At 40.7% G+C, this 24794-nt stretch overlaps 1 protein-coding gene across 1 annotated transcript in view; it reads right to left on the bottom strand.

Annotated features, from left to right (window-relative positions):
* The window catches only part of EIF2AK4 (eukaryotic translation initiation factor 2 alpha kinase 4), a 105197-nt gene that overhangs the window by 18966 nt on the left and 61437 nt on the right, over window positions 1-24794 (bottom strand). The window contains exons 18-28 of the mRNA XM_053594334.1: window positions 24424-24503; window positions 20652-20753; window positions 17591-17644; window positions 13895-14131; window positions 12301-12376; window positions 11776-11897; window positions 8120-8169; window positions 6944-7112; window positions 5668-5784; window positions 3326-3391; window positions 228-398 (exon numbers count right to left, since the gene is read on the bottom strand). Of these exons, the coding sequence (XP_053450309.1) occupies window positions 228-398; window positions 3326-3391; window positions 5668-5784; window positions 6944-7112; window positions 8120-8169; window positions 11776-11897; window positions 12301-12376; window positions 13895-14131; window positions 17591-17644; window positions 20652-20753; window positions 24424-24503 (1244 nt within the window). The remainder of the gene's footprint in view (window positions 1-227; window positions 399-3325; window positions 3392-5667; window positions 5785-6943; window positions 7113-8119; window positions 8170-11775; window positions 11898-12300; window positions 12377-13894; window positions 14132-17590; window positions 17645-20651; window positions 20754-24423; window positions 24504-24794) is intronic.

The raw sequence follows: 24794 nt of genomic DNA, 5'->3' as shown, positions 1-24794 counted from the left end.
AGGCTAACGCAACAAGAATTGCTACATGATAGGAAGAATGATGCTTGTAAAGAAATCCCGATTTAAGCCAAAACTATTAGTAGATATCAAATACTCTAAAACAAAGAAAGCAGTTTTTCTGGAAAAAATAAAGCACTGACTAGCATTAATGAAATGAAAGCCATTTCCTCCTTGTGCTATGATTAGTGTTATAAATCTGTACTGCCAGGATCAAACAGCTGCCAAACCTGTAATTTGATGCCAAATTTCTTCAACAGTCCAACAACCTCCTCTAGATCTTTTAAGCCGTACTTCACCAACTGAGAGACACCTGTTTTCTGTTTTATTAATGAATTTATTGTTGGCATTAGATCTTGCAAATCTCCTTTCTGCTCAATAAACTTGTAGAGTCGACACAGCTGGAAAGCAAAGAGGCCCAGTGAGTTGGCAATCCATGGCAGGGGGAGACTCCATAGTGTTTCATATATAAAGGGGGACACCGGAGCACACGCAGCCCTGCGGGTGGGGAAGGGGTGTTAGGATCAAAAACTGCATAGCCTCTGCTACAATCCTGACTAAGATGCTCCTTTTCAGAGTTGTTCAGACAACTCTAAAGCACTCTATGGCAGTGCTATAGTCACCTATTCTTGGCTCACTTTTATTCACACACATTCACTCACGGTTAACATGACCACAGCAAAGCAGACCCTGGCACTAGCAAAGCCTCTGTTATGTACTTTCAGGACAGTATTGTTCCTCTTTACCTTCCTCATTCTCATCAATTCCCATGACTATAGGCACACAAATGGAGGACCAGGAGGTCTGACTTGTTCTAATACTCACAGAATTATCCAGAAATTCCCTCCCCTCCCTTTGCTCGAATAATTCCTATCTGTAGCCTGGAGCTGCTGTCTCCTGCGGGCAGCCTCCTGATTCTTTTTTTTTTTTGAGACACAGTCTCACTTTGTCACCCTTGGCAGAGTGCCATGGCATCACAGCTCACAGCAACCTCAAACTTTTGGGCTCAAGTGATCCTCTTGTCTCAGTTTTTTTTCCTGTTTAGTGGAGACAGGTCTCTCTCTTGCTCAGGCTGATCTAGTTTTTGTTTTTCTTTTTTGTTGTTGTTGTGTGCTTTTTGAGACATGGTCTCCAGCCTGCTGATTCTCCTTTCCTCTGCTGCTCACTTAGATCCAGACCCTGGCTCTCACCAGCTGTAGCATCATCTGCCCCAGAAAAGGGCAGTGGCTACAGATGCTGCGCCTGTGGGCCAGCCACGGTCCCTGGTACACAGCAGGAGTAAATGGCCATAACCACAAAGGCAGAAAGAAGACTCCCAGCAGTTAAATTAGAAATTATTAAGAAACAAAAGTATAGCTATTTTAAGACAGTAGGCAAGTGGAACCTGGTTGGTCCATAAACTGGCACACGAAAAGTAAGGGCTGAATAAGGACTCGGCTTGACATAGCTTAATATGACAGTTAATCATAAACCATTTACATTTTTAAGAAACCTAAAATTAAAATCTCCTATAATCTGTTTACTAAAGATCAAAATTTTAAATTTAAAATCATGCCTTCAATTTAAAATACTTTTCTTCTTAGTGAGATAAAATTTTTTTTCTTGAAACCTTTTTAACATTAAATTACCAGCAGGAGCATTGGAGATTTCTGTCCATACCCTGTAGTCAACTAACTCCTTATGACTTTGGACAAATCACAGCATCTCTTTGGCTTCAAGTGTTTCCTCTACAAAATGAGAAACCTCAGCCATTTGTTTGAAATTCATTTACAATATTTCTACTACTCTCCTTTCCAAAATCCTCAGAGTTCCATTTTAAAATAATGGAAGTACCAAAGGCCTTTACTATATACTATTTTCCACTTGTAAACGAATCAAACACATGACTTCTAAGTAATACTTAGCATCATCAAATAATGGGTAGAAATTAAGCAAAATAAAGAGAAGATGACTTTTTAGTGCTCAATACAGCTATCATGTGCGAGTGTGTGATATTGCTAAGACTTACTGAAATCTGACATTAGTTCGAAGGACCTTTTGGGCTTGAAGCTTTGTGTATGAAAGTCCTGAACAGTTTCTGGTGCTGATTCTTTGTGTTATTTAAACTTGAGACTATTTCTGCACATAGGTGGGTGCTGTGTACATGCTCAGGGTGTATGTAAATACTGTTCTTCACATTTGAATATTATGCTAGCGGGTCACTTTATCATTAATAAATCATTAATCATTAATATCTCCTCTAATGTCAAATATTTAAGATTACACCTGGCTCCATTTTCAAAACTCCCAGTGCTATCTATCTGGTTTACTTTCCCTACCTGCAAATGGGTGATTTCTTTCAACTGTGGTTTCCACGTACCCTGTGAAAGTCGCTGACTTAAAGAGCGGAGGGCAGATATCTACTGCACATTTTCCCTTGTGTCTTTTTTCCCTTAAGGTTAATATGAATTAAGAAATCGAACACAGGCTGTGGACTCCCCGACCTACTCCTCTTTATATCCCTGGCTCTGTGCCTGCCACTCTGTAGGTGTCCAAAAGATTGAGTGACTGCCTGGCTGGTGTACAGTCATATTTTAATCTAGCCCATATGTGAATTCTGCTGATCACTACAGGATCATGTAGTTGAGTGGGATAGAGGGTTCTGGCATAGTTAATAAACAAAAATCTCCTTTTATAAAAATAGTCAGGAAAATGTACAACATTCCTATTGTCTTCTGTTGTTCAGCTACTTAAGTGTGGGTTACTGGGCCAAAGATCTGGGGTCCATCTGATGCCCACAGGGAGAATACAACCAACCTATTTATCCCATGAGATTTTCCTTATCGCCAAGAGGACTGAATGTAAGATTTTAGGAGTAAGAAATTTACCAGCAAAGCAGAAGCTTTACTTCAACTCTGAGGAGTTAGACCTGCAGGTGGGGGTGGGGTGAGGAAACCCATGTGAATCTGCAGAGCTCTGTGCCTCCTTCTAGTCCCACTTAATCTATTTCAGAAGGGGACAACTAGTACTAGATCTGCTCTGCTCAGCAGGGCGCTCTATCAAGTACAGCTCTGTAAAGGGTGTAAAAGAAAAGTCTCTCCTGACGAGAAGAACAGGATGATTACAGCACATCAGGAAGAAGCATGGAGAGGCGTTCTTTGATCGCAGCATTAGCTTTCTTCTTCTCCTAATCCCAGACGTTGCCATGGTACCTGACACTCAAGGGAAAAGCTGTGTCTGTCAGGCAGCAGGGAGTGCTGCTACCTTACTGCAGTGAGAATTGGGCAACATTTTCTGGCATCACAAAATCACAGAGAAAGCTGTAATAATACCATTAGAAGGTACTTACACTATTAGAAGACAAAGACAGATTACAAAATTTAGCTTCCACTTCTCTCCTCATCAGCTTCTCCGTCTAATGTGGAAGAAAAATGCAATGCGAGTCACCAAACTTGGCCCCGAACAAGACACAATTTCCACGCTAATTCTGACAATAATAGCCTCCATTTTGGACAAATTGCTCCTAATTGTAAAGGACGGATTTAATTCTGTGATTAAAAAACTTTTTCCCGGGTGGTGCCTGTGGCTCAGTCAGTAAGGCGCCAGCCCCATATACCGAGGGTGGCGGGTTCAAACCTGGCCCCGGCTTAACTGCAACCAAAAAATAGCCGGGCGTTGTGGCGGGCGCCTGTAGTCCCGGCTACTCGGGAGGCTGAGGCAAGAGAATCGCTTAAGCCCAGGAGTTGGAGGTTGCTGTGAGCTGTGTGATGCCACGGCACTCTACCGAGGGCCATAAAGTGAGACTCTGTCTCTACAAAAAAACAAAACAAAACAAAAACTTTTTCCCCCTAATTCACACAAGACTGTAAGTGACATTTTAAAATCTGAAAAACCCTGAGATAAAAGAATTAAAAAGGGTAAAGTTGTGCTTGCTGAATGGTGAGGCGACCCAGATCTGAACAGGCTCCACTAGGGTATTGGTTTGGGTGATAGGGAGTCATCCTGATCCGTGTCCCTGAGCACTTCACCCCATGCTGGCAGATGGGCTGCGGCCGTAAAGGTGAATGCGTGTGAGAAGCCCCTCTGCACATTCCCTGGGGGTTTCTGTCTGGGTCTGCTTGACATCATATCGTATCTGTCACTGTCAAACAGCAGTGACATTTTGTGGGGAGGAGAGACCCAGTAGGAAACAAACAGTGAAGTCTGGGCCCTGGATGTGGAGGTGAAAGAAAAGCTAGTTAATCCTTTTGACGTATAAAAAAGCAGTGAGTCATTACGCACTTCTACTCACTCCACCTGAATCAGATGGTCCAACACTGTTAGTTACCAAACCTCCTGGATGTCTCTGATTTATTATGAGAACAAAACTTAATATGGAAAGATATTAGAAAAGATAAGTATTCACTTTCTTCCCAGCCTTTAATATAACACTAATTTGTTTTTGCAGTGTTTTCCTCCAGGCTATATTATCGACACACATACTAAAAAGTAATGAATACTATGATGTAGGTAAATTAGAGATGAGTAATTGGACATAATGAGGTGGTGAATGAGGCCCCACTGGAGGTCAAAGCCAGTTTCCCTCAACTTAACCAACGCAAACATAAATGACTTCACTGAGAAGCACAGGCAGGCTGGAAGAAGCAAGGGCAGGGCACACATCTTTTATTCTTTCCACTAAGAGTCCCTCTCTCAGCCTCTGTGAAGTAAGAATAACAACACCGGCCTGAGGATGAAGTATGTTAAGTGTGGAAAGGACCTAGAACAATGCCCAGCATATAGGGTGGTGCTTGAAATGTAAAGGTTAGTTATTATGGCCAGGGATGGAGGTGGTGGTGGCTCACACCTATAATCCTAGCACTCTGGGAGGCCGAGGAGGGTGGATTGCTTGAGATCAGGAGTATGAGACCAGTCTGAGCAACAACAAAGACCCCATCTCTACTAAAAATAGAAAAATTCGCTGGGCATTGTGGTGGGCCCCTATAGTCTCAGCTACTTGGAAGGCTGAGGCAGAGGGATTGCTTGAGTCTAGCAGTTTGAGGTTACTGTGAGCTAGGCTGGCACCACAGCACTCTGGCCCGGGTTAACAAAGTAAGACTCTGTCTCCAGGCTCGGCACCCATAGCTCAGTGGTTAGAGTGCCAGCCACATATAGTGGGGCTGGTGGGTTCGAACCCGGCCCAAGCCTGCTAAACCACAATGACAGCAACAACAACAAAATAGCTGGGTATTGTGGTAGGTGCCTGTAGTCCCAGCTACTTGGGAGGCTGAGGCAAGAGAAAGGCTTGAGTGTAGGAGTTTGAGGTTGCTGTGAGCTGTGATGTCACAGCACTCTACCAAGGGCAACAAAGTGAGAGTCTGCCTCAAAAAAAAATTAAAAGTTTGAGGTTGCTGTAAGCTGTGACGCCATAGCACTCTACCCAGGGTGACAGCTTGAGACTCTGTCTCAAAAAAATAAATAAATAAATAAAATAAAAATTAGAAATTACCCTTTAAAAAACACCCAAGAGGTTATTAGTAGCATATGCCTTAGTCTAGAATAAAAGTTCAACCAATATTTGTTAACTATGATATAAATAAAGCCAATCAAGGAGATAAAACTCCCAATTCAGTTTTATGGCTACATCAGTAAGACAATAATCCTGAACTATTATTATTTTTCAGTATCAAATCAAAGTAATTAAATGCTTACCACAGCATCATACAAAATAACATAGACTTGACTGAGTTTATCTTCTGGGATCCCACAGTGTAAGAGAATTGCTTTCAATAACATGGCATGGTTCAAGTAAATACTGTAATTTCTTTCCTAAGATACAAAGAAAAAGTATTATTTTCAGTATAAAAGTAATTATAGGTACACGGCCAAATCTGGAATCTTACCATCACTTTATCCTAACACAATGGAAGAAAAGGGATTGAAGTTTAGCATATGGGCTCCTAGTTTATTTTTTTATATACATTCTTTTTATACTGTTGTCATCAGAGAGTACAATCTAATTTAATACTATATTACATGCATTAAAAATACGCTGACCGTTTATGGGGGCAAGACATGATTGCAAGAGGGACTTTGCCTAACAATTGCAATCAATGTAACCTGGCTTATTGTACCCTCAATGAATCCCCAACAATAAAAAAAAAAAAAAATACGCTGACCGGTCTTCCATCATGTTTAAAAGCCAGCTTTCAAGGAGGAAGGATCTGGTTCAACAGTAACTGACATATAAACATGAGCTGGTGTATTGTTACTTTTGCTCACACGTGTCAATTAACAAGCATTCACAGAGTGGTAGGCTGCGTGGTTCATCTGGGTGCAGTGGGGTATTTAGAAAAGTGGACCCATGGCTTTTGCCCATGAAAGAACACACCCTCTTCTTGGAGAACACAGCTAACACAACTCAAAGTAGTTTGTGGATGTGTTATGTCAAAGCTGTGAGAGCTGAGAAAAAAAAGTGGCCAATCAATGATGGACCAGACAGGCTTCCTGGAGAGAAAGGGTCCAAACCATGGCTTGTCATAGACATGACTCTCTCGACAAGGGACCACTTGAGAGATGGTGGCATTAAAGACAGGGCATGTGTGTGAGATGGGAGGCCCGAGGAGAGCTGGCAGCAGTCCCAGTGGGGGCAATGTGCACAGTAAGAAGAGAGATCAGATATTGGAGGGAGCCACCGACAGACATGCTAAAAACATCCTAGGAATCTTAGTCTGATTTCTTGCATTTTCTCTGAAGAATGGTCAGAGAAACAACCACAATCCTCTAAAACAAAGCCAGTTCCTGTCAAGGTAGAAGAGCTTGAGATCAACCTTGAAAGCAACATCGTTGAACTCTTTTCAGTTATGTGAGTAGAGATACTTCACCGCCAGCCCAGACGGAGAAGCGGGTCTGTGCCTGCGGCTTTCCCACACGTGGTGAAGGGCTCTAGCGGGGCTCATCTCACAATGTTAAAACGTGGACAACAAACCTGGAGTGCTGGGAACTCTTGGATGATTTCGTAGATAGTGTAGATGATCTCAGCAGTGGGCAGAGAGCTGTTGGTGGTAGAAGTGACAATATCAAATGCACATTCCAGAAGTTCTTTGGGATGAAATCGATCTAACTTGCGAGGTCTGAATACACGTTCTATGCAGTATCTGGAGAGAGAAACCCCGACATCTAAGGTCATTGCTTATTGGAAATAAAATATGTATGAGGAATTATCAAACAAGATAAAAGAAACAAATATAAAAAAAGTTAATCAGGGCGGCGCCTGTGGCTCAGCGGGTAGGGCGCCGGTCCCATATGCCGGAGGTGGCAGGTTCAAACCCAGCCCCGGCCAAAAAAAAAAAAAAAAGTTAATCAGTGGTATGATCAAGAAGGCACAGAATTTCCCTGGAAGAGTCTCGCCTTGTGATGTAGATTCCAATTCCCAGTTTTGCCACTATTAAACTATGGGGCTCAATTGTTTTTTAATGCCTGAAAGAGAGACAGAACTACATAGAAAAGCAATTTTACCTTACGTGGTTGGTTTCTACACAGCGACACCCACACCTTAGGACTATGACTATTAACTGTTCACTTGTAGATAGAATAAATAAAAGTACATAAAGAAGTTTAACTGCATGTAAAGAAGGGCACTTTAAAGTAGGGTGCCTCATTGACAACATGCTGCTCCAATTTATGAAGAGCTCAGTGCTGGACCCCTGGGGTATTTGAATGTACAGAAAACCTTTTTCCAGTGCTAAGTGCCTGGAGGTCCTGCTGGGTTCACTCTCCTTCTCCACAAGCAGTTTGTTCAGTTACCCATGTAGGCAGTTTTCACACAGAGACCACTGGCCATTTGTCCCTCCAATTAAATTTTAAAAGAGGCCATCTGTGATCAACAACAGCCAGATGTTCTTATCAAGCAACCATTTGTGAAAATAATTAGTTATATTGCTTAGAGACAGAAGGCAGGAACATGATGGTACCTGCCCGCTACATTCCTTCTGACAGGCCTGGCTGCCTTACGGAAAGGGTAGTCTGGCTGGGTTTTTGACCATATGCTAAGCTCAATACTCCGAATCCAGAATTCTTTCCAGTGTAAAGATCCCAGAAGATATGCCATTCTTCCTCTGTTTCTTTCTCATGTCTACCAAATAATACCCTATTCATTTCTTACCGTTTTAAATTCATTATGTTATTTCTTGCCACGTATCTTGCAAAAGGGACCTGAAAAATAAAGTTTTAAAGGTCAATGTCAAGATGTGCCACCTACCATACTCCTTTTGTTTTTCAAGGGCAGTGTTATTAAAATATAATTCACATACTATAAAGTTCCCCCTTTAAAGTGTACAATTCAGTGGTTTTATATATTCACAAAGTTATGGACTGTTTGCTATACATGTGCCCTGAAACGTTCCTGAGTGCTTCAGTCAGCAGTAGGTTCCCACTCTAGACACGTACTACCACCCTTATTCCTTATGACAATTCTCAGTTTCAGTTTGAGAAAAATCTGCTTTTAGTTAAATATACTCTGCCATATTTTTATTATGTCAAATTAAAGCCAGTGCAAGTTTTTTAAATGTCATTTATGATAATGGAATCAAAATGGATATTATCTCTCATGGTGAATTTCCTGATTTTCCTTCAAATCTCTTAGAAAAAATTCTTAATCCTACCCTCCAATGATAACCAAAACTAATAACACCATTGACAGATTGCTCCACGAGATCAGACATGGTATCATGGGTCAAATTCTCAATGAGCAATCATTTCTCAATTTTAAACAGCAACTCACAGAAAGAGTGCTGATGTTTAAAAATCTTATTTGTCTCCTAATATTTAGAGAAAAATAAGCCAGTTTTAAGGATAGCTATGTAAATGTTTGCACTTCTATTTTTCTTTAACTCCCCAAATGTCTGATTTGCTATTTATTCATCTCTACCTCAAAATAATCCTAAATCACTTTGCTTACTATTAAAAACACACACGCACACAAAACCCAGGAATGTGGAAGGATTTTCACTTAGACCACAAACATAAAACCTGTTCTTTGCAATAAGCCATATGATATTTAAAAAATATTTAAAAAATGCCTTGATTTCACTCTCTCCTCCAGAAAAATAAGGTCAAAATGACTGCATTCTTTGACACCTTACTTTTTGTTTGTGATATAAACAAGCTGGTGTGCATGGCCATTCACACATGAGAGAGCATGTTTATACGGGCTCACACACCAAGTGCATATGAATACACGCAGTGTACTTTAGCACACATACAGTTTTTCTTTAAAAAAAAAAAAAACAAAATCCTTCCTCTTTCTCTCAAATAGAATTATTTGCCAGGCACGGGGGCTTACGCCTGTAATCCTAGCACTCTGGGAGAGTAGATTGCCTGAGCTCACGAGTTCAAGACCAGCCTGAGCCAGAGTGAGACCTCGTCTTTACGAAAAGCCAGGTGTTGTGGTGAGCGCCTGTAGTCCCAGCTACTCAGGAGGCTGAGGTAAAAGAATTGCTTAAGCCCAAGAGTTTGAGGTTGCTGTGAGCTGTGACACCAGGGTACTTTACCAAGGGCGACAAAATGAGAATCTGTCTCAAAGGTAAAAAATAGGATTATTAAAGTTAACACTATAAAGCTAACACTATACCATGGATATTCCCACAGATCAAATATAGATATAGACATAACTAAATATGTTCAGTAACCCTCAGTATCCAGGGAGTTTAATTCCAAGATCCCCCCAAGGATACCAAAATCAGCAGATGCTCAAGTCTCTGAAGCAAAATGACATAATAGCGTTGGCATAAAACCTGTGTACATTCTTCTCTATACTTTTTTTTTTTTTTTTTTGAGACAGAGCCTCAAGCTGTTGCCCTGGCTAGAGTGCCATGGCATCATAACTCACAGCAACCTCCAACCCCTGGGCTCAAGCAATTCTCTTGCCTCAGCCTCCCAAGTAGCTGGGACCACAGGTGCCCACCACAATGCCCGGCTATGTTTTTGGTTGTAGTTTTCGTCGTTGTTTTGGCAGGCACGGGCTGGATTTGAACCCACCAACTCTTGTGTATGTGGCTGGCGCCTTAGCTGCTTGAGCTATAGATGCTGAGCCAATTCTTCTCTATACTTTTCAAGGGTCCTTTTTAAACAGGGGGCCAATTCACTGTCCCTCAGACTGTTGGAGGGCTGGACTATAGTTTAAAAAAAAAAAGCTAGGAACAAATTCCAATGCACACTGCACATATCTTATTTTGAAGTAAAAAAACAAAACAGGAACAAATACAATCACACCGCCTCATGTGGCCTGTGGGCTGTAGTTTGAGGACCCCTGATTCATGTCTAGATTATTTATAATACCAAATACAATGCCTATACATCATTTCATTTGTGTAGATTCAACATAGTCCTTGTTACATAGCAATTCAAGTTTCAATTTTTTGGAACTTCATGGAATTTTTTTCCCTGAATATTTTCCATTCACAGTTGGCTGGATTCATGGATGTGAAGATCAAGGATATGGAGGGCCAACTGTATATATTTTTAATCTTATACATACATATATGTAAATATATATATTTGATTTACAGAAAGTTTAGATCTAGATTTTCTTTTTTTTTTAAGAGAAATTTTATTAGGGAAGAATGAAAAGAAAGTTCAGAGCGCTTCCCAGGAGTTAGAAGTGGGTCCCTCTCAAGAAAAAGAGGTGAGAGAGACCTAGATTTTCTTTTTAATAGCTCCTTAATATTCCATAATATTGATGACAAGTTATTCAACTATTTTCTTATTGATAAGTGTGCAGTTTTCAGTTTTGACCACCACAATAGTATGGCAACTAACGTCTTTTTAACATTCTTATGCTAAAGTGTTTTGATTTCTTTGAATAAATTCCTTCAAATGGGATTGCTAGTTCAAAGAATACAATATGAGCATCAAATAAAACAATTTTTAATATAAACTATCAGGTTACTTTTCTAAAGGTTTAGCAATTCACATTTCCATCAGCAACATATGAAAGTATTTATTTTTCTACACCCTTATCATCTCCAGATGATATTGTTTTAAATAGTTTTTGCAAGCCTGATGGATGAAGTTGAGATAGCTTTACACTTTCTTATCAGTGGGGTGAATATCTTTTCAGAAGCCTATCAGCCATGTGCATTTTCTCTTCTGAGAACTGCCTGGTCATATCCTCTGCTCAAGCCTCTGCCTGTAAGTGCTTTCTGTACGTGAGGGGTATTAAACTTGTTTGCCATACGCAGCTCATGTTTTCCTCTGGTCTGTGGTCCAGCACCACAGATGGGCTTGTTAGCAGCCAACGGCATGTGTCTGCATGATTAGTAAGACTGCTGCTGGCAACAGGAGCCCTGGGGGACAGAAGAAAGCAGGCATAGGCGAAATACAGCACGCCAATTAGCAGAGTCACTGCTGATACAAGAATTTAATTGTTCTTGATGTTAACATGTGAGGATGTTACTGAAGATCTAGCCAGGAAGTTAAAAAACTAAACAAACTACATTTACTTGTCTGGGTGGGCCAGGTCAACCTGCTGGGGTCACCTGGCAGAATGCAGCGTGGGGGTGCAGATGTGACACCTGTAGCGCAGGGTTCCTTGGGCTCCTAGAGCTGTACATGCCTGTGCTGACAGCAGGGTGGCTGCCTTCAGGGCCAAATAGTTACTAAACTCCAGTAGTGCTCTCACTCTGCTAATTCCCTTAAGAGTACATTTAGAATGTAAGCCTGGCAGAAAAATTGACCAGTAGGTGCAATCCTTTAACAGAGATGTCATTCCTGCAACTAGATAATGTGTCCAAACCGAGAGCAGAGGGCTCCCAGCCTCACCCGCAGGTCAAAAGGAAGCATCACCAGCATCCCACTGTGGTCCATGAACAAGGCAGCTTCATTGTGCTCGTATATTTGCCTGTTGCGGGGAAGCAGTAGTGGGGTACACAACTGGACAGCTCCTATGCCAAATGAGAAAGAATCATCAGGTTATTGGAGGCAACCTAAAATGAACATGAATCTGACAAGCAGTCTGCTACTGGAACTGTCACAATCATCACCAGTTTTTCTTCACTTCTCTACAGTTATGAATGGAGAGCTCATCTACAGACAAGGTTGTCAATCTGGTCATACTTCTGACCCCACAAACCAACTACATTTTAGTAAGAAGGTTGTAATATTTAAATGAGTTTCTCCTCAACTAAATGAGCTGTAAAAATCAACTTAAATTTCACATGAGGTCAAGTGCCTATAACTGAACTTAAATAAGGTATACCCAAATCCCACTAACACAACTTTTGAATGATGGCAAAAAAGAAAAAAGAATTTCATAATAAGGAATATGATTTTTAAAAAGGGCATTACCATGTCTTTTAAAGATGCGGATGATGGTTTCACACACATGTTGCTGTATCTTGGCTGTACCGATTGAAAAGTTGCCCTAAAACAGGACCAATTAAAATGTCGTCATCAAAGCCCAAAGGGGTTCCTTAAGATATTAATCTGTGACTTGCAGTAGGTACTACATTGCTTATTCCCAGGATCATAAAAGAGATTTCAGGAAATCTGTCCCTCTTTGAATATATATTCAGGGTAGAGGCCACATGGCTTGCAAAGCATCCTGCCTCAGGATGTAAGACCTAATCTTTCAAGCAATGGGAAGGTTGTCTGGCATCAAAGTCCAAGCCCTTAACCATGCTGACAATACATCTTTCAGAGAGGGCTAATCAAGTAAACACATTCTCCCTGACTCTCAGGGAGACTGTGGAGCAAACATCTAAAGGCATCAGGGCCTTCTCACACGTATTGTGGTGATTCACTGCAGGCTACTGAAAGTTACATGGCATTTACATATTTTGCCAAGAGCTTTCTTTGTCAATTGTTTTCTTATTATAAGAGTGTAGCATTTCACAGTAGAAAATTCAGAAACAGCCTATAAGCAAAAGGACAAATATAAAAAAGTCACCTATGGTCCTGTAAATATCTTTTTAATGTTGCCAGCCAGCAAAAACTCTGGTCCCTAAAATCTATACTGATATTCCACAAATTTTACCACTGCTTCCTCTACTATTCCATCTTCTAAAATTGTATCACATTTTAGGCATACAGAAACATACAGAGAAATAACAAGTATCTGCTATCCACCCACCCAACTCTTATCAAATTTTAACATTTTGCTATAATTGCTTCAGATTTTTTAAAGAAATAAAACATCAAAAAAAAAAAAAAAAAAGAAAGGAAACATCAAAGGCTCCCCAAACTGGCAACCAGCTATACTGAAACCACATGGGAGCTTTTTAAAAAGATTCTGAAGTGTTTTACACCTGGGGATTCCAATGACTTGATTTGTGTGGGCCCTGGGCATCGGCTTTGTCAGAGAGCTGCCTGGGTGATCTGGATGTGTGACTTATGTTGGGAGGCACCTTACTACTTCATCTGGATTAGAGCTGGATGTTCTTGGCGCTGGGCAGCTAAGGCCAGGAACCAGTCTCTAAATTCACGGTTTCTTAATCTCTTGGGTGGGTAGGAAGGGGATGGGCCCAGAATTCCTGTTCCATCCAGGTAAATTCACCCCTAACTGATGTAATGCACACATTTGGGGTGAAGGGCACACTTATAACTTTGACTTGAAATGTACAAAAGCAAATTAGGTAACCAAAATGGGTGTAACTCTGTAATACTCTGAAATAAAAAAGAAAGAAAAGAAAAGAGAGGAATTAAAATTAAAGGAGACCTAGGCAAATTAAAAAAAAAATTCCTTTAAGAGATTAAAAGTATGACTCTTCTTCCAGAATACGAATGCACACATTTTGCATTTTAGGGGTTTCTCAGACCTCACATAAGAAATTATGTTGGAGGCATTTAAAGAACCCACGAGAAATGAATAACTGACTTTATCCTTCTGTGGACCAGGTTAAGGAAGCTCCCTTTGTGCCTGGTGGACACGGTGTAAGCTCACCTTCAGTATGTCGCTGTCATAGGTGTAATCGATGGCGGGAGAGATGCGCTGGGAGAAGATGTGGGCCATCATGGTGCGATAGGCCTTCCCGTCCACGTTGGCCAGGGTGTGGTGCAGCACCTCGTGAAGCTCCGACTCCTCCATCTGGGGCGGAGGCAGCAGCTCGCTCTTGAGCAGTTCCGTGGCTGTGGGCCGTTTGGCAGGATCATGGTTCAACAGCCAGGAGATGACGGATTTCTGTAACAAAACCCAGGCACACCACTAACAGCCTGCAGCAGGTAATGCTGGGGAATCTCCAGAGAAGTCACGATCAGTTCAGGTCAAAGAAAAGACCCCATTTCTTAATTGGCATTTCTGAAATCTCTGAATAGGTCACTTTTCCCTAAACTTTTGTTATGACCACAGAGTTGTACAACAATGTACTAAGAATATGTCTTAAAAGGTGAAGGCCCCCTTTACGTTTTATTGTCACAAGCAACCAAAAAATTCTCAACAGCCATATAGAAGCAGAACTTACTCCTTATGAACACATAAAATACCATACAAAAAAACCTAAGAACATAAAACAAATATTTTTACATGCCTGATTTTAGTATAAAATATAATGCATAATAGTTATGGGAATCCTTAAACATTGTAAGCCAGGCACAGTGGCTCACGTCTGTAATCCTAGTACTCCGGGAGGCTGAGGCGGGTGGATTGCCTGAGCTCAGGAGTTCGAGACCAGCCTGAGCAAAAGCCAGACCCTGTCTCTAATAAAATAGAAAAATTGAGGCAAGAGGATCACTCAAGCCCGAATTGGAGGTTGCTATCAGCTATGATGCTACAGCACTCTACTCAGGGTGATAGCTTGAGATTCTGTCTCCCCAAAATAAACAAACATTGTAAAACATCTTGTTTTTCTTTCTTTTTCTATTTATGCTATTTCATTGACAGCACTCCCTAGACTCTTTCAATTTACATTACTCATTTGTTATACTGTCACAGCTACTACCTCTTTTAGTAGGGACCACCTAAAGGCAATCTAAACCTTTGAGAGGTTCCTTAATGATTCTTAATCCTCTCATTTATAATAAGGATTTATAAGGAGTTAGAGGAATATTTGAAATCAGAAAAGCTCAATTTTTAGATGAATTTTATAAAACATTTTCCTTCCTCCCTCTGTCCCTTCTTTCCTTCCTTCCTTCCTTTTTTGAGGCAGAGTCTCACCTGATGCCCTGGGTAGAGTGCCGTGAAATCATAGCTCACAGCAACCTCAAACTCTTGGGTTCAAGCGATTCTCTTGCCTCAGCCTCCCAAGTAGCTGGGACTACAGCTGCCGGCCACAATGCCCGGCTATTTTTTTTTTTTTTTTTTTTTTTTGAGACTGGCTGGGTCTTGCTCTTGCTCAGGCTGGTCTTGAACCAGTGAACTCAGGGCAATCTGCCTGCCTTGGCCTCTCAGAGCGCTAGGATTACTGGTATGAGCCACTGCGCCTGGTCAAATTTTATAAAACATTTTCTAATTATATATCTTTAAAAGGCCCCCCAGTCCCAATTCTCCCTTACTCCTGTCTTAGGCTAAAATGAAATCACAAGTAATTACTTTTCTTGTGATATATGAGTATTATATGATCAAGAAAGGAACTGACATGATACCACTTTTATGAAAGTCATGTTAAATTAAACTGGTAAAAACAATAATACCCTATTCAGCATAATAGACCTGTTAAGTTGGTACATTTCTGTGTGTAACAAAAATTACGTTATGCTCAGTCTGTAAGTATCTTTTATGTTGTCTCCTTTCAAATAAAAAAGTGACGACTGTGGGCTCAGCGCCTGTAGTTCAGCGGCTAGGGTACCAGCCACATACACCGGAGCTGGCAGGTTTGAACCCAGCCCGGACCCACCAAACAGCAATGACAACTGCAACCAAAAAATAGCTGGGCTTTGTGGTGGGTGCCTGTAGCCCAGCTACTTGGGAGGCTGAGGCAAGAGAATCGCTTAAGCCCAAGAATTTGAGGTTGCTGTGAGCTGTGACGTAACGGCACTCTACCTAGGGTGACATAGTAAGACTTTGTCTCAAAAAAAAAAGAAAATGATGACTGTGACATGGGAGGTGGTAATAGCTGTGGTTTTGTTGTTTTGGTGCCAATTTTGTATAGTCTACACTCAAACACTCAAGAGTACCTAATATAAATCTGATGATAGGAGAACTGTCCTCAGTGTGAGAAAAGGCATGCATAGCAGACCTCATGTTTGTGGTTTAATAAAGTTCCTTTGCCACCATAGCTGTCAATGAGTAGAAATACTGAATAAGACTGACCTTGTTATAGGGAAAGGCTATGAAACAAACATTTATGCATGACCCTCAGGAACAGTAATGGCTAGCAAAAGAAACAGAAACATGACTCAGTGTATTTCTAACGATCTTCAGTCATTAAACAGATGATACAGAACGGGCCCCTATAACTGTCATGTTAAATACTGGCAAATTGCAGAACGTTAGTGCTAATATAAAGGGAATTTAATCCCTTTATTTTACAGGCGAGGAAAATTAAAGTCCAGAAAAGCTAAAGGGCATGTACATCCAGATGTGTAATCAATAAGTAAGAAACAGCAAATTAATGCACTGTTCTATCTACGTTTCTGTTCTCAACATTAATAATTTAATGAGGGATTTTGCCTTGATTATAATTGTCAATAAGAGTCAGTTTAAAGAACTTCAGTATGACAAAAGTATTAACCACTGAAGGCTTCACCAAGACAAAAAAAAAAACAAAAAACACTACACCAAAAGCATAATACACAAATTCATGAATAAGTGTTATTTCATATTCGTTAGGTATCAATATTAGCCTATGACACAAGTTATATATATACACATATACACACACACACACACACACACACACGCATTTCTTCTGTATTTGTGATACGGAGAAATTATTTTGCTGTTTAAAATACTGATTGTTGTTGGGGCGGCGCCTGTGGCTCAGCGGGTAGGGCGCCAGTCCCATATGCCGGAGGTGGCGGGTTCAAACCCAGCCCCGGCCAAATTAAAAAAAAAAAAAAAAAAAAAAATACTGATTGTTGGGCAGCGCCTGTGGCTCAGTGAGAAGGGCGCCGGCCCCATATACTGAGGGTGGAGGGTTCAAAGCCGAACCTGGCCAAACTGCAACAAAAAATAGCCAAGGAGTTGGAGGTTGCTGTGAGCTGTGACACCACAGCACTCTACTGTGGGTGATAAAATGAGACTCTGTCTCAAAAAAAAAAAAAAAAAATATATATATATATATTAATTGCCTAGAAAATGCAACCCTTCCCCTACAATCCGAGCTATTTCAACCACTAAAGATAGCAAAATTTACAGTTATAAAGTATTTTTTTTTCAAGCTTCAACTAAAACAATGAGCTGTAAAAGCATGCTTTTTATCCCCCACAATGCTAAGCCAAGGGTCCAGATAGCACTTCAAAAGCACAATGAATCACACAAAAGATCCCTGTGTTTGCTAATTTTCTGTGCCAGCTCTTGGCATTTTTATGGCGTATTTCAAGTCTAATAACATTTTAAGTGCTTCATCTTTTAATTTCTTTTTTCTCCGTGTGTCGTTCCCAGGACACAAGAGAATGAGTGGAAGAAGATTACTAATTGAAAAAGAATAAAAATAGTAATTAAAATCAAGACTGAAGAAACAGTAATTAAAGAGAAAATTACCTGCTTTGCATGCTCTCCATCATCAAAGTCTTCTGGAAACTTCGGGGAAGTGGGCTAAAAGAATATTATATTCAAATCAGCAAGTGTTTGGCAGACTGCCGCTGTCAAAGCATTTATTCAGCACATGGAAATCAAATACAGGAGTAAAAATTTGCTAACAAGGAAGGACTGAGGTGATACCTCCTTGAAAACTAATGCTCATTCTTCCAAATGCATACAGCCTGGCTTATAAAAAGCACATTGCCTGAGGACAAAGTACTTGAAAATCGAATGGTTTCAGAGAAACATGAAGTCGTTGTATGAAACATATAGAAGAAAAAAGGTAAAAAACTCCAACACACCAACTGAGTAGGAGAAATATTTAACACTAAAACCTCTACCTCCCCCACAGTTCTTACCTTTCTGGTAAATAGGATCTTGATTATAACATTAACTTATATTAACTGTTATAACATTACATTATAACAGTTTAGATATTCTTTTTTTTTGAAACAGAATCTCATTACTTCGCCCTCAGTAGAGTACTGTAGCGTCACAGCTCACAGCAACCTCAAACTCTTGGGCTTAAGCGATTCTCTTGCCTTAGCCTCCCAAGTAGCTGGGACTACAGGTGCCCAACACAGTGCCCTGTCGTAGTTGTCATTGTTGTTTGGCAGGCCCGGGCTGGATTCGAACCTGCCAGCTCTGGTGTATGTGGCTGGCACCCTAGCCGCTGAACTATAGGCACTGAGCCCAGTTCAGGTATTCTTGAAATGAGAGAACAAACATGAATTTTAAACTAAAGACAAGGGACTTCATCAAGGACATAACCCCCTAGGAGCATTACAATGAAGACACGGTGAGAGCAACCACTTTATTTACTCCTATACTTTACAAACACAGCTGTCCACACTGTATTGGAAGTAAAATAATTCAATTGTTAATTCAATTGTTTGTCAAAGTATCCAGTGGAGCATTCCTAGATACAGTGTATATAATTTAGCTTAAAGAATATTCCTGCTTCCCTGTGCTCAGTAAGGAAGAGGAAATCTCTAGGTATCTTGCTCATGAATATGTGAATTGAAATCATCCTCACCCAAACCCCACTTTCCACTTTCATCTTAATGTCATTTTCTAATGGGCACCCTTGACCTCTCACACTGTAATGTTGGTCCCTTTAAGCTAATAACAGTGTCAAGGATTAATCCCAAAAATACAACGGGAATTTTATTGGGGGGAAAAATTCAAGTAGCTGCTATTTTTCTCAGACCCATTTTAACTTCTGGTCACAGTGGTTTTCTTTAGGCAATATACGCCAGGTCCATTCAACAAGAATCTTTAATTTCTAGCACTAAATATCCACTATCCTTATAACTCAGTCACTACTGCTACAGCTGTGTTGATACCAAACAAACATTTGTGGATTCTTCCTTTGCTTAAACATCAAGAGTAAATCTCTAAGAATAATTTTTAAAAAGTAACTATTACCTAGCTATTTCTCTAAGTAAGATTTCCAAAAACACAAAATTAAATTTTCTTTCCTTTTTTTTTTTTTTTTTGAGACTGAGTCTCACTTTGTCACTGTGGATAGAGTGTCATGGTGCCAGTACAGCGCACTGTAACCTCAAACTCTTGAGCTTGAGCAATTCTCTTACCTCAGCCTCCCGAGTAGCTGGGACTATAGGAGTGCACTATTATGTCTGGCTAGTTTTTTTATTTTTAGTAGAGACGAGGTCTCGCTCTTACTCAGGGTGGTCTCGAACTCCTGAGCTCAAGCAGTCCACCCCCCTCGGCCTCCCAGAAGAGGTAAGAGGTAAGTAGGATTACTACTTACTTCAACAGTAGACAGACCAATAAGATCCCTTCTAAGAGCTGACACTATTTTTATTTATTTATTTTTTTTTAATTTTGTTTATTTTTACATAGACATTTATTAGGTTTCCATTTTTGTGCCTTCACAAAATTAAAAAGGCTTAAATTTTAATAACAATAACAATGTTTAAAATAAGGACTAGAAACAAAAACCTCATAAAGAACAAACGAACATAAATACATTCAGAAAAGGAATCAGGCAATTGCTACATCGCAATAGTAAGCAACAATAATACTAATGTAAAGAAAGTAACATTCACATTGTCAAATAAGAGTATGTCTATTATATAATGCTTTGACTCTGAGGTTCAGTATGACATCATTGGTTAACTTCTTATTTTTTTTAAGTCTCAAAAAATAGACAATTAATATTTATAAATAAAAGTAAAAGATAATTTCAAAAAACAGATCATGCCAAATCTTATAGACAATAGAAAAAGAAGAAATACTTCAAAATCATTCTACTTGATCTGGGTACACCTGATATTAAAATTGGAGAAAATATATTATAATAAAGGGGAAATTACAAACATATGTCACTTATAAATGAGGATGCAATATCCTAAACAACATAGTAACAAGTTGAATTAAAAATTAATGTTTAGGGGGTGGCGCCTGTGGCTCAGTGAGTAGGGCGCCGGTCCCATATGCCGGAGGTGGTGGGTTCAAACCCAACCCCGGCCAAAAACCAAAAAAAAAAAAAAATTAATGTTTAGGTAATGTACTTTGATCAAAATTAAATTCAATTTATGTGAAAATCGGTCACTATTTTCTTTTCTTGTTTTTTTTTTTTTCCTTCTTTTCCTTTCCCTCACCCCTTCCCTCCTTCTCTGTCTGGTCTCCCCTTCCCCCATGCCCCACTGTGTCATTAACTGTCATTAATTATCTTCATATCAAAATTGAATACATAGGATTCATACTTCTCCATTCCCGTGATGCTTCACTAAGAATAATGTGCTCCACCTCCATACCATTTGGCTACCAAAATTGTTATTTCAAGAACTCAGGTGAGCTGACTTTCCTTGCTTAGAATGTTTCACTGCAAATGAGAGAACTGGTTAGCCTGGCACGTCTCAGCAAATGAATCGTTAGAATTATAATAGGACAGCCACCTCTATAAGTACCAAAAAATATCTTGCCTTGAATTCTGATCTCCATGCTAAGACTCAGGTTACTGGAAATTTATGCACCAAAAACTTGTGATACATACATCTCTGAGTTGGTTGAGAACAAAGATCCTTTCTGATGCTGTAATCATGGGGTGATAGGACATCTCAAAGAAGATGATTCCCAGGCTGAAGAGATCCACTTTCTGAGGGAAGAAAATAGAATTGTATTTAGAGAGACTTGATATGAAAGTATAACTTACCAGGGAATGATGGGATGAATACTGTTAGAATAAAGTTTACATAAGAGCAAAACAAGCCACACTGGAAAAATGGGATTTGTTCTAAAAAATTATGAGTATAAATATGAGACGAGATGTTTTATATTTAGATGATGACAAAATATTTGGTATAATTTCTCTCAACATTTTCCTAGAAATGAACTGTAACTGGGTTAGCTGCTTGCACAGAAACAGATAATTTCTGGCTGAAGACTGGAAAAAATGGTTGAAGAGCAAGGACAACTGAGACTGGTCATAGGAGAATGCTTTGTTTTGTACCTTTATTAATCATCTCAAAACTAAGAACAGACCCAAATTTGCGGCTGAGAGCAAATGCCTGCTGCTGACTGCTAAGCCGTCCCGCTGAGGATGGAAGAACGCAGGAACAGAAAGATCATGTGACTCGTCTCAGCAAATATGGAAGTGCAATTAAAGAAGAAGAAATGAAGAACCCACGGAATGAGAGAAAAATACTTGCAAACAATTTATCAGATACATTAAAAATATGTAAGGCACTCATACAACTCAATAGGAAAAAAATAAAAAAACAAATAACCCAATCAAAAAATGGACAAAGGACCCAAATACACATTTTCCCAAAAATGACATAGATAGGTATATGAAGACACTCAACATCATTAATCATCAAGAAAATGCAAATCGAAACCACAATGAAATATCATCCCACACCTGTTCCGATGGCCATTAACAAAAAGTCAAAAGATAGCAAGTGTCGGGTTGGGTGGAGTGGCTCACACCTGTAACTCTAGCACTGTGGGAGGCCAAGATGGGAGGATCACTTGAAGTTAAGAGTTGGAGACCAGCCTGAGCAAAAGCAAGACCTCATCTCTACAAAAAAATAGAAAAAATTAGCTGGGTGTGGTGGTGCATGCCTGTACTCCCACTTACTGGGGAGGCTAAGGCAGGGGGATTGCTTGAGCCCAGCAGTTGAGGTTGCAGTGATGCCACCGCTGCACTCCAACCTGGACAAGAGAGCAAAACCTACCTAAAAAAGTAAAGATGGCAAGAAAGTTAAAAAGAGAACTTTGGTATACTGTTGGTAGAAATGTAAAGTGGTACAGCTATTACAGAAAACAGTATGGGGCAGTGGTTCACAGCTGTAGTCCTAGCCAGCTACTTGGGAGGCTAAGGCAGGAGGATCGCTTCAGCCCAGGAGTTTGAGATCACAGGTGCTATGATAATGCTGCAGCACTCTAGCCTTGGCAACATGGGAAGGCACTGACTTAACTTAAGAAAGGTAAGAGCAAAGAAAACAAAATAGCACAGAAGCTCCCTGAAAACTTAAAAGCATAACCACAGATGATCCAGCAATCCCATTTCTGGGTACATATCCAAAGGACTTGAAATCAGTGTGTTGAGGAGACACCTGCTCTCCCATGTTTACTCTAGCACAGCAGCCAAGATACGGAATCAACTTAAGTGTCCATAGATAGATGAATGGATAAACAAAATGTGATATACAGGGTAGCCATAATGTGTGTGTGCAATTTTTTTTTTTGTGGTTTTTGGCCGGGGCTAGGTTTGAACCCACCACCTCTGGCATATGGGACCGGCACCCTACTCCTTGAGCCACAGGCGCCGCCCTGTTTGTGTGCAATTTAAAGTGGAATTGTACATGAACTTTATGGCCGCCCTACGTGTGTGTATACACACACACACAGTGGGTTATTATTCAGCCTTTAAAAAGAAAGGAAAGAAGGGAATCCTGCCATGTTTGACAAGGCGTCTGACCTTGGAGGCCATTTACGCTAAGTGAAATAAGTGGGCTACAAAGGCAAACACTTCATGATCTCACCTGTATGTGGAAACTCTAATAAGAAAAGTCAAGCTCATAGTAACAGAGGGCAGAACAGGGGTTACCAAGGACTGATGGTTGGGAGAAAAGAAGACATGCTGGTCAAAAAGCATAAATTTTCAGGTATAAGACGAATACATTCTGGAGATCTCATGTACAGAATAGTGACTACAGTTAATAATAATGTATTGTATTCTGGGAATCTGCTTAGAAAGATTTCAAGTGTTCTCACCATGCAGTGAGGTGGCAGATATGTTAGCTAGCTTGATTGTGGTGCTCATTTCACAATGAGGATCAAAATGTCACCCTGTGTGCCTTAACACGTACAATTTTTGTCAATAAAAAAAAAAAAAAACAATAAAAAGCCAGAGAAAGAAAACAGAGTAAACTCAAAGAAACCAGAAGGATCTATGAATAAATAACCAAGATAATTATAAATAAATGATGAACAAAAGCAAATAGAAATGGCAATAATGAAAAAGATGCAAAAGGACAAGCAGTGCGGAGAAACATGCACGGGGGCAGCAAAGACGCAGGTGGTCTCTGGAGGCGGCCGTGCGACCCAGGAAGCCGGTCAGGAGCGGCTGCAGGGAGAAGCCACTTTCAAGATAATAGAAGCCATTTCAAGAAGAACTCTAAAATGAATATGGACTCAGAGGAGCGGGAGGGTCTCTCCCAATATTACCAGTGACCTCCCAGGTCTTACCCAGTGTGGCATTTCCTACGCATGCAGGTGCGGAAAACGCGGAAGAGAGAGAAAAAGCTCCAGTAGGTCTAAGATGTGCCTACTTGGGTAAAAAAAATGTACATATCTCTATATACACACATGTACATACCACACAACTAGAACTAGTTTTCATACTTTTATTCACTTAATATAATTAGAATTATATTTTAACACTGTATTATTACTATTTGTCTAAAGTAGGCTTCTTTCTTTCCCCCGCTCTGTTGGCACACTTTTCTCTACTGCTACTGCTCCAGTTCCAGGGACCAGCCATTCTACCGACTGCAGTAAATTCTCCTGGCAGCAGCTAGAGAGAACTGTTGCTCAGGACTATCTGGCGGCTCCCTGTGCACTTCAAACTAAACACACACTCCCTACCCTGGCTCCCCTGGCCTTGGGCGATCTGAGCCCTGCCTTCTTTGCAGCTTCACCTCGCTCAGCACGCTGTAGCCACGCTGACCTTCCTTTTGCCCGTCTTAAACACGGCAAGCTCTCGCACTCAGCGTCTTTTGTGTGCTGCTTCCTCTGGTTCACCCCTTTTCCCTCTTGCCGTTCTCCAGCCCCATGCTTTGTCCCTTTTCATCCTTTATTCTGACTGCCATCCTCTCAGGGAGGTCTCGTCCGGTCGGTCACCTAAAGAAGATGTGCCCCTACTGTTCTCTTCTCCCCTCACTCCACTTCTTCTCTTAGCCCTTGTCATAATTTGTTACTTCTTTTTATTTTTGCTTGTTTATCAGGTGTTTCATTCACCACTGGATAAGCTCCCAGAGGGCTGGGACTGCATCTGTCTTACTCACGTGACTGCCTGTTCCCTGTGTTCCTGGACCCTGTCCAGGATAGGATTAGCCACGTATTCTCTGAATGGATGGGTGGACTGTAAGCTCCTGGCAGTGCCAGCTTCAGTCACCATCCTCGGGCGCCATGTACTTGCCTGCAGTGTGAATAAGTGAATACTCCTGACTATTCAGTGGGTAACTAAACCCCAAATGCTGACATTCTTATTATGACCATATTCCTGAGACCTTTCCTACCCCTCTCCCCCAAACCCTTACCTGGTTGTATGCAGATTTGGTGCTTCCTTGGACCTCTGGGCTCACATACAGAGCAGTGCCAACCATCCCAGTCAAATGACCTGTGTGGAGGAAAAGTCAGATAAAGCTTTCCAATAATAGGACCTAAAGATCAGTAAATTAAAAACAAAAAATATTTTCTAAAACGTAGGCATCGCTGGGTGAGGTGGCTCACACCTGTAACCCTACCACTCTGGGAGGCCGAGGCAGGAGGATCACTTGAGCTTGGGAGTTCAAGACCAGCCTGAGCAAAAGTGAGACCCTCGTCTCTACCACCAAAAGAAAAATTAGCTGGGTATTGTGACGGGTGCCAGTAGTCTCAGCTACTCAGGAGGCTGATGCAGGAGGATCTA

The sequence above is a fragment of the Nycticebus coucang genome, chromosome 6 (genome assembly GCF_027406575.1).
Source record: "Nycticebus coucang isolate mNycCou1 chromosome 6, mNycCou1.pri, whole genome shotgun sequence".
In the NCBI taxonomy this organism is placed as follows: Eukaryota; Metazoa; Chordata; class Mammalia; order Primates; family Lorisidae; genus Nycticebus; species Nycticebus coucang.
This window is presented reverse-complemented; position numbering and strand designations above follow the sequence as displayed.